At 45.1% G+C, this 14,758-nt stretch overlaps 1 protein-coding gene across 1 annotated transcript in view; it reads right to left on the bottom strand.

The window, feature by feature from the left end:
* The window catches only part of LOC139227586 (cytosolic carboxypeptidase 4), a 267,409-nt gene that overhangs the window by 136,270 nt on the left and 116,381 nt on the right, over window positions 1-14,758 (bottom strand). Inside the window, exons 16-17 of the mRNA XM_070858449.1 lie at window positions 7,442-7,586; window positions 3,716-3,866 (exon numbers count right to left, since the gene is read on the bottom strand). Of these exons, the coding sequence (XP_070714550.1) occupies window positions 3,716-3,866; window positions 7,442-7,586 (296 nt within the window). The remainder of the gene's footprint in view (window positions 1-3,715; window positions 3,867-7,441; window positions 7,587-14,758) is intronic.

Raw genomic sequence — 14,758 nt, 5'->3', positions numbered from 1 at the left:
AGAAGGCTTCTGCTGCTGTTTAAAAAAGCCCGCATGATTTGCTGTGCAGAGGAAAGACATGATTGAAACAAGGAACGTCTGAGCCACAGAAACACAAAGGTTTACAGCCCAAAAGATGGCCTTTCAGCCCATTTTGTCCATGCTGGTTCTTTGCTACTGCAATCGAAATGTAGTTACATTACATTGCTGTCTTCCCATAGCCCTGTATCTTCCTCTGCATTAAATATTCCTCCAATTGTCCCTTAAAGATACAATATTCTCTGCCTCAACTGTTCCCCGTGGCAAAGCATTCATGCTCCAGATTTATCTGCATAAAGACATTTTTCCTAACATCTCTTCTCACCTTCAGTGACAAGTCAAATTGATGAAGCCTCATCCCTAACTCTCCAACCAGAAGAAATTGACTTTTTCCATTTCACTCTATCAAAACCCTCCATGAATTTAAAACCATCTATTAAAACTCCTCTGAGCCTTCTTTGCTCCAGTGGAAATTCGGATTGCTTGCAACTCCCGGTAGCGCCCCTGGAAGGCACTTTTCGTCCAGGCACGGTGCCATTAATGCCGCCAGCTAAATTCGGCAGGAGTTTAGCGTAGCCGGTAACCGGTAATGCCCCGCTCCACTGCGCCGGCGATGACAGCATCATCACTGTGCGCAGCGCCACGTTTTCACCCCGGAACAAGAATTGGGCATCGCCCCCTGAAGCTGCGCGGGGCGGTGCCAGCGACAGCTCCAGGGGTCATGAACCGGGCTGTCAGCTGCTCGCGGGGCGCTACTTAACACAAAATGTGGCGATTTTCTTCAGTGTTCGATTGGCTCCGCAATCGCGGGATCCGTGCCGCAATCGTTCAGCCCGGTACTATGCTTGAGTGCCGGGTGTTCGCACGGTAACCCCCGCTCCCCGGTGATCCATGGAGGCCCATTTCTTAACTGCAGAGTTTGCAGCTTGGGCCCTCCCCTTTAATGACGGGGGGTGCCCCTCCTATGCGGCAGCGCATCGCGGCCCAACACGTAGAGCTGCGTCCCACTCCCAACCCGTCCGCCGCACTACCGCCCCAGAGGGGGAGTGGAGCGCGTTATTTTGCGCTCCACTTCCTTTCAGGGGCGGTAACGGGAATTTTATGAGCGGGGCGGGACAGGTGCGTTGCCTGCCGCAGAATACTCCGCCTCTCGGATGTCACCGCCCCCAAACGGGGCCCAACGGAATTTCTAGGCCCAAGTGTTTCCAGTCTCTCCTCATTACTATTGTTTCCCAATCCTGGGATCATCTTGTGCTGTGCACCCGTTAATATTCTTTCTAAAATGACGCACCCAATACTGTGCTCTAACTGTACACTAACCATTGCCTTGCACAAATTCATCATTGGAGCCCTCAAAAGTTCATGTTTTATGTTTGTTCAATGAGTGTGCTCTGTGTGAAAACGGCAAAGGGCAGTGAAAAAATTTGGAAAGAAGTGTCTGAACATTTTATAGCTCGGGGCAGTAAAGCAAGCTCCTGAAAAATAAATACCCAAGATTAGAATTTCTGTCTGCACCACGCTACCACCAGAAATGAGGCACAGCAGAGCTTACACCCCCCCCCCCCCCCCACCCCCAATCCGCTCCTGCCATCCGCTGTCTGTAAAATGGGTCATGTTCATTTATATATTAGTGCTGGGCCGTAAACATTAATGCTAATGGAGAGCCCATCCTGTTTAACTGTGGGAGTTTTTTTGTATTTCATCAAGGGGAAAACAGGCTGATACCACCTCAGACTTTAGTGCCTCCAATATTTCTGGGGTGCTGCTCCCTCACTGGTGCACCCATATTCAAATACAATCACTCCCTCTGTGATTGATTGAAATTTGAATGCTGTATTGTGGGGTCCACAAGGTACCATAGCTCAGTGGTACCATATTGCTTCAGAAGGTTGTGGGTTCAAGTCCTAATCCAGAGACCTGAGCACGTAATCTAGATTGATTCTTCAATACAGTACTGAGGGGAGTGCTGCACGGCCAGAAATGCCGTCTTTCGGATGAGATGTTAAACCGAGGCCCCGTCTGCTCTCCCAGGTGGACGTACAAGGCACTATTTTGAAGAGGAGGGGAGTTATTCCCCCGGTGACCTGGCCAATATTTATCTCTCAACCAATGTCATAAACAGATGATCTGTTGCTGTTTGTGGGAGCTTGCTGTGCGTAAACTGGCAGCAACCTTTCCCACATTACAACAGTGGCTACACCTCAAAGAGTACTTCATTGGCTGTAACGTGCTTTGGGGTGTCCTCAGGTTGTGAAAGGTGCTATATAAATGCACATTATTTCTTATTTCTGGTGCAGTATTCTCCAGCAACAAGAAAACAAAAGGAAAATGACTCTGAACAGTTCAAAAGCAACACGGTTATAGCAGTTTAAAGTTTCCATTCTGTGGGCCTTAAAATTCATTTGCACCTGTCAGCTGCTGTTTAGCAACATTAGATGCCTTTTATGTACTGAAATGTTAGTGCTGAGCTAGACACAGCCGTAAACATCAGGAAATCCAACATCACTACACTATTTGAATATTATAATATGGCCATTCGGATTTGGACAGCCAATCCCTGCCCTTACTGTCATCTCCAGTGAGAAATCATCATTGGCATTAAGATGGGCAGGAATGCACTGTTATATAGCCTGAATCTCCACATGATTCTGCCCTTGTGCCCACCCCAATACAAGAAGAAATCAGGCAAAAATATATATTGGAAAACCCAACTCTAGATGCTTATTTTAGTGGAATCTGTTGCCCAAAGCACTCTTTTGCACTGAAAAAGCAACAGCTACCCCACACCCCCTCCTCGAGATATTCAGCCCCACAAAGACGGTGGTGGGGGGGGGGGGGGGGTTAAGGGGTGCGATACCAAATAAGGCAGCAAATCACACACCCCCACACAGCTAGGTGAGATACACCAAAATTCTAATCAGCCCCTATTAGCGATAAGAAAAGAGGTCTGCATGGAAACTAAAGGGTACAATTCTCAAGGGTGTTCATGAACAGAGAGACATGGGGGTATGTATGCACAAATCGTTGAAGGTGGCAGGGCAGGATGAGAAAGTGGTTAAAAAAAAGCAGACGAGATCCTGGGCTTCATAAATAGAGGCATAGAGTACAAAAGCAAGGAAGCTATGATGAACCTTTATAAAACACTAGTTCAGCCTTAACTGGAGTACTGTGTCCAATTCAGGGCACCGCACTTTAGGAAGGATGTGAAGGCCTTAGAGAAGGTGCAGAAAAGATTTACGAGAATGGTTCCAGGGATGAGGGACTTCAGTTACGTGGATAGACTGGGGGAGCTGGGGTTGGTTCTCCTCGGAGCAGAGAAGGTTGAGAGGAGATTTGATGGAGGTGTTAAAAATCACGAGGGGTCTGGACAGAGTAGATAGAGAGAAACTGTTCCCATTGGCAGAAGGGTCGAGAACCAGAGGACAGATTTAAGGTGAGTGACAGACGTTCCAAAGGTGACATGAGGAAAAACTTAGGCTCTGGAATGCACTGCCTGAAAGGGTGGCGGAGGCAGATTCAATCATGGCTTTCAAAAGAGAGTTGAAGGAAAAAAAATTTCAAGGCTACAGGGAAAGGGCGGGGGAGTGGGACTAGCTGAAGTGCTCTTGCAGAGAGCCGGCACGGGCTCAACGGGCCGAATGGCCTCCTTCTGTGCTGTACCCATTCTATGAAAGCAAGAAATACATTGATTACTTACAAAATTGATGCAGCTGTTCAGGCTGGGACCCGGGGCTTGCAGTAATCGTGATCACTGGGCAGTTGTTGCCCCCTAGGGTAGAGCACAATATCTGATGCCTGAAGTAAACCTGATCAGGGTTCAGCAACTCCTCGAGGAGGTGCAAATGAGTCTGAAACAAGGATAGAGATGAAACCTTGAAATCAATGCACTGTGTTATAATTTCTTGTCCATTTATGGTTCTCAGTCCTCCTGGAGCCAAATGCCATTCTTCAACTGAGTGAATGGGCTGGTGTAAACACAAGTTTCATCTGAAGGCCAGTGAGCGAGGGGTCTTGGTGTGAGTGTTACCATCAATACCGCCACTACTGGCTCATTATTGAAAACGATTTTTAGCCGTAACTCACGCTGCTAATGCAGATAAACAGAGCGAAATTGCCCCTTTTTATAGCCCTGTTTGCGCCTCCGTCTTGGGTGCCAGGCTGCTGACCCAGTAGCGGCCACCAAAGGGCCATGCACGGGAGGGGCGTTGTAGCGCATTAGCGCTACGCGTAGCATCTGCGTAGCACTGCACTTAGTGCTGCATTACCGCCCCGGGACCCGCCCCCCCAAAGCAAGCGGAGCGCCAGAGACAGTGCTCCGCTCCCTTTGAGGGGCGGTAAGCTCAGTTCAGCGTTGGGGGCATAACTTCCACATCGGGCGCTAAACGGCCCCGGAAGGTTACCGCCCCCAATCGGGGCGATTTCGCCCCCAAAGTGCAACAGAAAATATTCCTTGCGTAATGGCCATTGTACGAGGCATAAGCTGCAGGTCAATGGTTGACTCACTCGCACATGGATGGCCATTTGGCGAGGCACAGCACAGCGACTGGTGGCTGCGGAACTGCACCCAGCAAGAGGCAGCACCCTCAGAAAACCGGCCGAGTTAATGTGAATCAGGAAGATTAACTGTTGCTGGCTGAAGATTGCCAGAGAACTCGCCCCTGGTTGTGCCTTTTGGATGAGACGTTAAGCCAAGGCCCCATTTGCACTCTCAGGTGGACATAAGAAAATCCCATGACGCTTCTCGAAGAAGAGCAGAAATGTTCTCCCGATGCCATGGCTGCAAACTATCCCTCAACCAGCATCACCAAGAGCTGGTCATTTATCTTGTTACTGTTGTGCAGCCTTGATGTGTGTGAATTGGCTGCCAAGCTTCCGTACGACCGTGACTATGCTTCAGAAGTACTCAATTAACTATGAAGCACTTGGAGACATTCTGAGGTTATGAAAGATGCTATATAAATGCAAGTTCCTTCCTACTTTACAGGTGGGGGGGGTGGGGGGGGGATGCGGAGGAGCTGTGTACAGTGTTAACACTGCTATCACTCTTGCCCCTGCGTCAGGTAAGTCTAAATTCAAGGCTTATTTCTAGTTAGAGTTTAGACTGTAATGTGACGACAATTCATTTTACTCTTGTTGCTCAAATTATTTTGAAAGGAAATAAAAGGACCACCTTCAATATCCCGAATACATTAGCACTGCACAGCACAAGCGATTCAGAATAATTTGTCACTATGAAGTAGAACGATCTGAAATGGCCTTTTATTCATCTAAATTTTTTATTGAGAAACAAACCCGATGTTGGATTCTATTTCAATATAATTTCACGTAAAGAAAGAAATCCAATTTTATTTTGCAGTGAAATCTAATCTAATCTAAAGTACACCTGTAACACATTCTTTTGTAAAAATAATAGCTGCTCTCACATCGTCCTGGCTCACATTTCCAAATGATTAAAAATCTTTCATGTCACTCATTGCTCAATGTATTTAAGAAGTAGATCATTGAAATTTGATTTTCATTTTATAGCATCATGCTAAAGCCACGTCTGGTGGCTGGGAGGGAGGACACAGACCCAGGCAATCAGGTTGCTAGAATTGATGTCTGAGTCTTAGAAAAGAAAGGCTTGCATTTATATAGCACCTTTCACGACCACCAGACATCTCAAAGTGCTTTACAGCCAATGAAGTACTTTTGGAGTGTAGTTACTGTTGTAATGTGGGAAACACAGCAGCCAATTTGCACACAGCAAGCTCCCACAAACAGCAATGTGATGATAACTAGATAATCTGTTTTTTTGTTATGTTGATTGTGGGATAAATATTGGCTAGGACACTGAGTGGGACTTGAACCCACAACTTTTGGGCTCAGAGGCGTGTGTGCTACCCACTGAGCCATAGCTGACACTAGGACCAAAGAGCCTAGAAGTTCAATGGAGTGATTCTGCTGTCAGCCTCAGAGGCCCGCTAGCTACAGCCACTCTGAGGCAGCTCACTGTCAGACTCGGGGTCTGGCTGGCTGCTACCATTCTCAGAGAGTTGGCAGTCTGAGGCAGGGCCCACTGGCTGCTGCCATTCCAAGGGGTAAGAATTTCCCTTAAAATGTGTTTATGATTTTGCTGGAATGGAACAATCTGACGAAAGGCCATCGACCTGAAAAGTTACGGGGCCCGATTTTAACTCCAGGTGGATTCCCCGCTCAGGCCAGAGTTAAAATTACAGTCGGGTCTCAATGATGTCATCGGGCCGCAACATGCATATGTAAAGAAGGACCCTGTTGGCTCCAGGCGCCTGTCCTTGCTGCTTGCTCAGAAGAGCAGGTTAAAATTGCAGATGCTGCGATCATGGCGGCTTTCAGACAGGGTAGGGCGATTTTAACTGCTCACCCGCCAGGTTTTTGCTGAGCAAGTAGGGTTAAAATCACTCCCAAACTGAGCAAGTAGGGTTAAAATCACTCCCAAACTGAGCAAGTAGTGTTAAAATCGCTCCCAAACTCTGTTTCTCTCTCCGCAGATGCTGCCTGACCCGCTGAGTATTTCCAGCATTTGCTGTTTTTTTTACACATTTAACAGTGTTGATAGATAAGTGACCAGAGAAATTGCTATCAACCCCAAAGATCTTGCGGAATAGCATAGGCATATGTCAGCATTCCAAGAGGATCTAATTCCAAAGTCAGAAGACCAAATGAAACTGAAAAAAAAAATGCAGTTAAACAATACACTGAACCTGGCTCCAGCCGGTCAAAGATTACCAAGCCTAAAGTATCACAATTACCAGGGCAGCAATGCAGAGACAGACATATCAGGGTGACGAGCAGGTGGAGAAGCTGCAAAATGGTTCAGTTTTGCACTTGCAGGTTATGTCATCAACTAATTTAATTATAGCTTTCCACAGCTAAGTCATTCATACTTTTGTTAGTGAAAATATCTTTCCATTTTCTAATTTAATGTTTTACAATATAATGTGACCGTCTTAATACAAGGTTATGGGGCTGGCTTGTCTGGCCATGATACACAGGTGGCCTGTTCTGAGGAAGGAAGGAAAGATAGATAGAAGGAAAGAAGTAAAGATAGATAGAAGGAAAGAAGGAAAAAAAGAAAGAAAAAAAGAAATCAGATGTCCCAAGGCACTTTATAGCCAATTTTTGAAGTGTAGTCACTGTTGTAATGTAGGAAACGTGACAGCTGATTTGTGCACAGCAAGCTCCCACATACAGCAATTTGATACTGATTAGATATTCGGTTTTAGTGATGTTGATTGAGGGACACCAGGACAGCTCCCCTGCTCTTCTCGAAATAATGCCATGGGATATTTTACATCCACCTAAGAGAGCAGACGGGGCCTCGGTTTAACGTCTCATCCGAACGATGTGGTCACTAGCTTTTAATGCAGTACTCCTCCATGATGTATTATAAGAAAGTCCATACCATTAGTGTTGAGTAGGTGTAGGGGTAGTGGTAGGCCAGGTAGCAGACATCCTTGGAGTGCAGGAATGTGATGGTGAAGGTCAAGGTGTAGTACGATGTTTCCTTCTGTCCTCTCGCAGCTGCACCAGATCTACCATAATGATTTCTGAGGAAACAGAATAATATTCAGCTTCATCTGTGCAAAGAATCCATTTGCTCTACTTTGCCAAATATGCTGCGTTTCAATTAAGTAATATTGCCGGCAATTACATTTCACAGATATGTACATTGTATAGGTGTGTACATTTCACATCTGTAGATTACACATTAATGTACATTTTGTAAGTGTGTACATTACACAACTGTACATTTCATACCTATGCAGATTTCACATGTATTTACACAGGCGTGTATCGTACACATGGATGTTCCCATGTGTAGAATACACAGTAGTGTAGTCGCACCATGGCAAGTTGTGAAACTGAATTAATTGAATCTAGTAATGGTCTGGCACCAGAAAACTAATGACGAGGAAAGCTGTCAGATTGTCACAGAAACCTAACTGGTTCACTAAAGTCCTTCACATAAAAGAATCTGGTCTATGCATGACTCCAGCCAAACGCCATTTGGTTGATTCTTAATGCCCTCTTTAAGTGGCCTAGCAAGCCACTGAATTGTACAAAGAATCACTGCCAAGTAGGCAGCTCACCAGCCACCTTCTCAAGACATTGGTTGGGCAGCCTTGCTGACATCTCACACACTCGAGAACAAATTAAAAAACATTTCACACATATGTATATTAACCAGATATGCCCGTTTTATAGGTGTGTACTAAAAGGTGTGTACAGTACACAGTCATGTACATCACACAAGTATGTACACATAAGTGCACACAATACATATGCATGACACTATTAACACCTTAGCAAAATGAAAGTGCTGTCTCTTACATGCATTTTGTTCCAACAAATATTCATTTTACTTTCTAAAATGGTAGATACTGTAATTGTTTAAAAGGCAGTTCTATTTTTAAAAATTAATAATTGAAATTGGCATAAGCAATACTAAAAAAATGAAATTCAGAAAACAAAAGTGGCAGCTACAGATCATCATTTCATGTGTTGCATTTTGTGGGATCACCACATGAAGGGTGGGATTTCAGTAAATCCCGGTTGGAGGCGATAACACCAGCGGGTCATTAAATTAAGCACCAGGCGAAGATTACCGCCTCCAACCAGGATATTCACTTTTAGTGCCCCAAGTGGGGAGAGGAGCACTAACTGAAGCGTTCCACACCCCTCTCAGGGCGCTAACCTTGATTCCTGCGGCGCTATCGCGGGAGCGCTGCTGAGGTTCTGGCGCTAGGAAACCGGCATCCCAGCGCCTAACGGGAAGGTCAGCTCGCCCATCCGAAAAGTAACAGAAAAGCCAAGACAGCTAAATTACAGAGTCCAGCATCTAGGAGAGATGCGTTAATGGGGAAAAACATCATTTTAACTGCCCACCTGCTCCCCCTCGGACACATCGCCCCAGCAGCTTCTCCATGACGCCTGCTTACCCCGTCGGAAGTAAGTCAGGTTCCGCAGTCAAGTTCACGATCGCGGCGCTACGGGGCCGATGCACACAGGGTGATGTCACCACGTGGGCAGGGCTAGCGAGCGCAGCGCAAACTATCAGCGCTACCGTTAAATCGTCACTGAAGTCCGCGGCAGGCGCTGAAAGCACAGCGCTTGGGCGGGGGGACGCGAACGGGGGGGGCACTAACCAACCGAATTTCTCCCCCTAAATCCCTGCGTGATCCAAGGTTATCAGTTGCCTACAATTGATGATGTACACAGAAAGTTAGCCTAAACCCTTCAGACTGGGGCGATTATGCTTCCAGCTCCCCAGCCAGTGACAATGTGAAAAATAATTAAATATCCCAATTCTCTTTCAGAAGTTATTAAACCATAGCGATACTGCACCATGCTTTTAAATTGCTTTCATTAAACATTAAGGATATTTCATAACTAATGGGCCTGCACAGTAGACATTGAGCAGATTAAGATGATTTAGAACATGCCGTATGTTTAAAACCTGTAGCGTCAGTTAAAATGAAAGAAACATGACAATTTGAAATCAAACATCTCTCAATTCCTGACTCATGGGATTTCCAGGATCATGTTACAGAGGCAGTCAGAGATAGCAATTTGAAATTAACTCTCCACTTTTCTCACTCATCCAGAGACACTATTCCCTGCTTTTTGCTCATTTTTACATTTCAAGCTGGGAGCAGCAGTGGCCAATATTAGTGAATGAGCTTAGCGTGTTTGGTTGACAACCCTCTGTCATTTTAACGCATTTAAAATAAATAAAGATTAGCACCTCCCTTAAACATAGCAAAGGAACGCCACATGTGCACATTACGTGCTTGTCCACTAATACTATCAACTGCAATTTCAAGGTTCATGTTGTTCTCACACTGTGCCATCCTCCGCAGGATGCCTTTGCTTGATTGTACACTCCTCACCCTGTTCCATGTCATTGGTTCATCGAGTAACAACTCTGACTCCAATGAAGCTCAACGCAAACTCGAGGAACAGCACCTCATCTTTCATTTAGGAACTTTACAGCCTTCTGGACCCAACATCGAGTTCAACAATTTCAGACCCTAACCTCTGCCCATATTTTGTTCTCTTACCTCCTTTTTTCTAACCCCCCCCTCCTTTTTTTTAACCCCCCCTCCTTTTTTTTAACCCCCCCTCCTTTTTTGTAACCCCCCCTCCTTTTTTTTCTCCTTCCCATGGCAGCTGGTGATGATTCCACCATTCACACCCCATCTAGACTCATCTTTTGTTTCCTAACTTGTGCCATCACCATTTCCTTTTTGCCCATCGTCCCTTTTGTCTCTTAAATCTCTCCTGCCTTCCACCCTTGGGGTACTAAAGTTGCATGATCAGCCATGCTCATATTGAATGGTGGTGCAGGCTCAAAGGGCCGAATGGTCTACTCCTGCACCTATTTTCTATGTTTCTATATTTCTATCACAGACCTTCTCCTTTTGTTCTTTCCTCCCCTCCCCCTTTCAGTGGCCCTGCACTTCCTTAAGAATCTGTTACATCTCAAACTTTTCCAGTTCTGACGAAGGGTCACAGACCCGAAACGTTAACTCTGTCTCTCTCCACAGATGCTGCCCGACCCGCTGAGATTTCCAGCATTTTGTGTTTTTATTTCAGATTCCAGCATCCGCAATGTTTTGGCTTTTGTCTGATGGCAGTCAGTTGTGGCTCAAGAAAGTGCTCTATGTTTTGCTGCTAGATTCGTTTCTGTCCATCCTAATGGAACCAACAATGGCTATTCATCCAAAATTAGAAGATGATACACAGCAGCCATATTGAAAGCTGCCAAGTATACAACTGTTGGTAACTTTACTCCAAATTAACAACGTGCGAGAAGCTCCTGGCCTTACACTTCTTCTGGTGCTATTAATACCAATTTGTATTTCCAGTGTGGATTTAGCACTTCCCCACTGGGGAATTCAAATCCCCATTCAGCTTATCGGGGTGGAATGAATGAACTTAACTAACGTTACATATTTCAAATTTTAAACTGGCAGAGCCAACTAGCACTAGAAATCACACTCCAAATAGGTTCTGCTACAGCCTGGGGGCTGAATTTGATGCGTGTCAAATATTTTCTGTAAGCTCGAGAAAAGAAATAAGAGTTTGCACTGCCGAGCAATGGATGAAGAGGCAATTTGCTGTCATCTGAAAGAATTCTCAAACATTGTCGCACGAGGCAATTTGTGCAACAAAACACTGCACTGCATTATAGCAACAATCTTACCGAATGGACAAATTGGAAATGGATGCAAATTACATGCTCTTGGCAGCAGTCACGTAACCGTGCACATGAATGTGATGGCCAAAGGATCCATGGGAGAAAAGAACCTGATTACTGTAAGTTCCCGAAATGGTTATAGTTACACATGGGGAAATCGAACAGACAAAACACTCGGGTTTCAACTGTCTGTGTGAAATGGGATGGAAAACTGGCCTGAGAAGGAGAAGAAAGCACTGGGAAAAGTGAGATAAATAAACTTTTTACTTTAAAGACGATATAAATATTATAAGAAAAGTGCCCAATTGTACAACGAACCTATTATATATATTGCAACGAACCTATTATATATATAGGTATTATATGTAAAAAAAAATAACTTGATAAAAATATCTGTGTGTGCAATATTTACAAAGCCACTGTGGATTCAGTTCATGAGTGGAACAGAAAGGATTTTCCTAGCCCTTACCCCAAGGAAACAACCAGTTTCCCACATTACAACAGTGACTACACTTCAAAAAGTACTTCATTGGCTGTAAAGCGCTTTGAGACATCCAGTGGTCATGAAAGACGCTATATAAATCCAAGTCTTTCTTTCTTTCTTTCTTCAAGAAGGTACGGTCAGGAACAAAAGAGGCAGAGATCTGGAGGACTAGGTCTTCTCTTCATCCCATTAACATTGTCCTGGGATTCCCAGAGCTTTCCTGAGGTGGAAGAGCGTGATCTCTGCCTAAAGCAAGTGCTGGCCAATTGCTGGCGTTTAAGTGGGGTTAGAGGAGGCATTTCGACCTCCCGCAATCATTTCTTTGATTGAATTTTGGATGGCCACCTCAGGACAGAGGCGCCCAGAAAGCACGGCACTATGGCCTGCCCCTGGACTCCTGCTGTCAGGAGGGTCCGCAGAGGTCCCGCGGGCAGGCTAAAGACTTGAGGCAAGGATCCTTTGAGAGCTTTTACTACGCAGGATGTCTCAGTCCAATCTCCATCCAGTCCTGATAAGCAACTACATGCCTCGGAGATCTGCGAGCTACGGCTCACTTTCCTGCCCCGTCTATCACTACTACACACTGCCCGGGGGGCAGGCCTGCACCAGGGATGCCCATAGGCTGTGCGAATGGCCTGCAGCAGGAAGTCTTGGTGATCCGAGATGTGGGCACGAGCAGCACACTGCAGCCTAGGACTGGGGAAGGGGGAGAAAATCTGCCCTAATACGTGCATCAAGTGTACTGTTTCATTTATTGTACGACGTTTTAATATGATCATTGTTGTGAATCGATTTACAAAATATTGATAACAGAACTTTGAGAGAATCCATTGCTCAAAGGATTTTTCTGGGGTGATGTTCTGGGTGAAGGGCCAACCTTTGCTGTTGGAGCACTGGCTGCTCTTGCACTCGTGTGCTGAGCAGATGGACTAGAGAGACAACGTGCCCCACCAGTTGTGTCATCCCAATGATATCATAGCTTATCTCCGGTGGCAGTGCTCACAGCAAATCGGATGTTGGAAAAGGACAGCAACAATATAGAAACGGACACTGCTGCTGAAGCTGTATCATGCCAGACACGAGACTCCCAAAGCAAGCGCTCTACTTGGAATTCCTTCACGGCAAACGAGCCAAAGGTGGGCAGAGGAAATGTTTCAAGGACACCCTCAAAGCCTCCCTGATAAAATGCAACATCCCCACTGACACCTGGGAGTCCCTGGCCAAAGACCGCCCTAAGTGGAGGAAGTGCATCCGGAAGGGCGCTGAGTGCCGAGAGCATGCAGAAAGCAAGCACAGGTAGTGGAAAGAGTGTGCAGCAAACCTGTCCCACCCACCCTTTCCCTCAATGACTGTCTGCCCCACCTGTGACAGGGACTGTGGTTCTTATATTGGACTGTTCAGCCATCTAAGGACTCATTGTTAGAGTGGAAGCAAGTCTTCCTCGATTCTGCGGGTCTGCCGATGATGATGATGATCGCTGTAAGGCTGTAAAATGCTGAAGCAAATGAATGGTGAGGTCATTTAGAGTTTAATTGCCACTCAAACTGCAGCACAGTTTGTGTCTTTTCTGAAGTGCGATTGCTAAGGTCAAGTTAGAGCATTCTGTCTTTTCTGGATTTAGGGAGCTTCTGCACGTAGCAACTTATTTCTTTCATTATCTTTCTTTTTGAAATGTGACACTCAAATTTACAAGTAATTTTTAAAGCATTTCAAATTGAAATACACACTTCAAGTGCCATTTTTTATTATATTATAAAGAGATTATGCAAATTTTCCAGCTCAGTGTGTGTCCTGGTATTTCCATCTTGCACATTGTCCTTGGCCAAATGAAAGGTATCCATAGCCTCAAAGGGCTCCGTGTGCTATTGAAGGGACAGCAGCTATATTTCCTGTGGCACCAGGGTGGTGCATCCTTGATGGTTGCTATTGGTTCCCCATCACCTGGATCTCTTGGATTTCCTTACTGTCCTCCTTCCAGATGGTAACTCCCTCAGGGTTGCATTAATCAGACTTGGGTGAATGTAACTCATCTGTGGAAACAAGAAGGAGATTGTTCTATTAATTATTCTGAACTACATGTGAATATAGCTCTACTGTAGACACCAGAGTGGCACAAAATAATTGATGAAATGTTCCAGTGCAGAAGATTAATGTATACAGGACATTATGCATGTGAGTTTAAGCATTTGCAACAACAAAAAATTGAGCAAGAGATTAAAGATGGTATTGCGAGCACCGCTTTCACGCTATTACCGTATAGGACATTTGTTAAAAAGGAAACTATCTGGCACTTACAAGATTGTTTTGAGCCTGAGGACGTGTTGTCTCCCTCGCTGAGTAGATTGACATATTTTCAAATAATCCACTCATGGCAAATAGCTATTTTATTTAAGGGGGTGGGGTGTGAGGGGGTCTTCATCGTTTCCTTGCTGTGTTGTGGCTGTTTATTGCACTCAGTTTTCATCTTTGACACACTTTGCAAATTCATCAATGTGCTCACAATGATTCTATGGCTTGCGTGGAGTTTGTTTTGCAGCACTGCATGGTCTATTGCTTCTCCTGGATGACGTTGGTTCCTGTTTGCGCTGAAAAAGGGTCTTGATAATTCATTAACGAATTGTTTGATTAATACAAAAAGTTCGCCTGCAGCAGAACATTGTGGTTTTTGTTTTGGTTATATATTTTCTGCCTTCATCATTATCTTGTTACGGTCATTAATACAACTTGAGCACCTCAGTCCCGCTGAGTGAGAAGTGAATACTTGAAGCAGTGTATCCAAGTTGGCTGCATTAGGGACTGAGCGGTAACCATATGCAAAGCTATATGAGATATTTTAAAATATAGTTTGCAAATGGATCCTAACATTAGTTAGGGATGCAGTTTGTTTAATGAGTTCAATCTTTTCAGGCCAATACTTACTATGGAAGTGCTGAGCCAGTGAGGATTTGTCAAAATAGGTGACTTTGCCTTGGAAGGGCCTGCTAACGGAATGAGTGAGATGGCATTTTTAAAAGGGGAACTCCAGCATAAGCATG

This window comes from Pristiophorus japonicus, chromosome 17 (genome assembly GCF_044704955.1).
Source record: "Pristiophorus japonicus isolate sPriJap1 chromosome 17, sPriJap1.hap1, whole genome shotgun sequence".
In the NCBI taxonomy this organism is placed as follows: domain Eukaryota; kingdom Metazoa; phylum Chordata; class Chondrichthyes; family Pristiophoridae; genus Pristiophorus; species Pristiophorus japonicus.
This window is presented reverse-complemented; position numbering and strand designations above follow the sequence as displayed.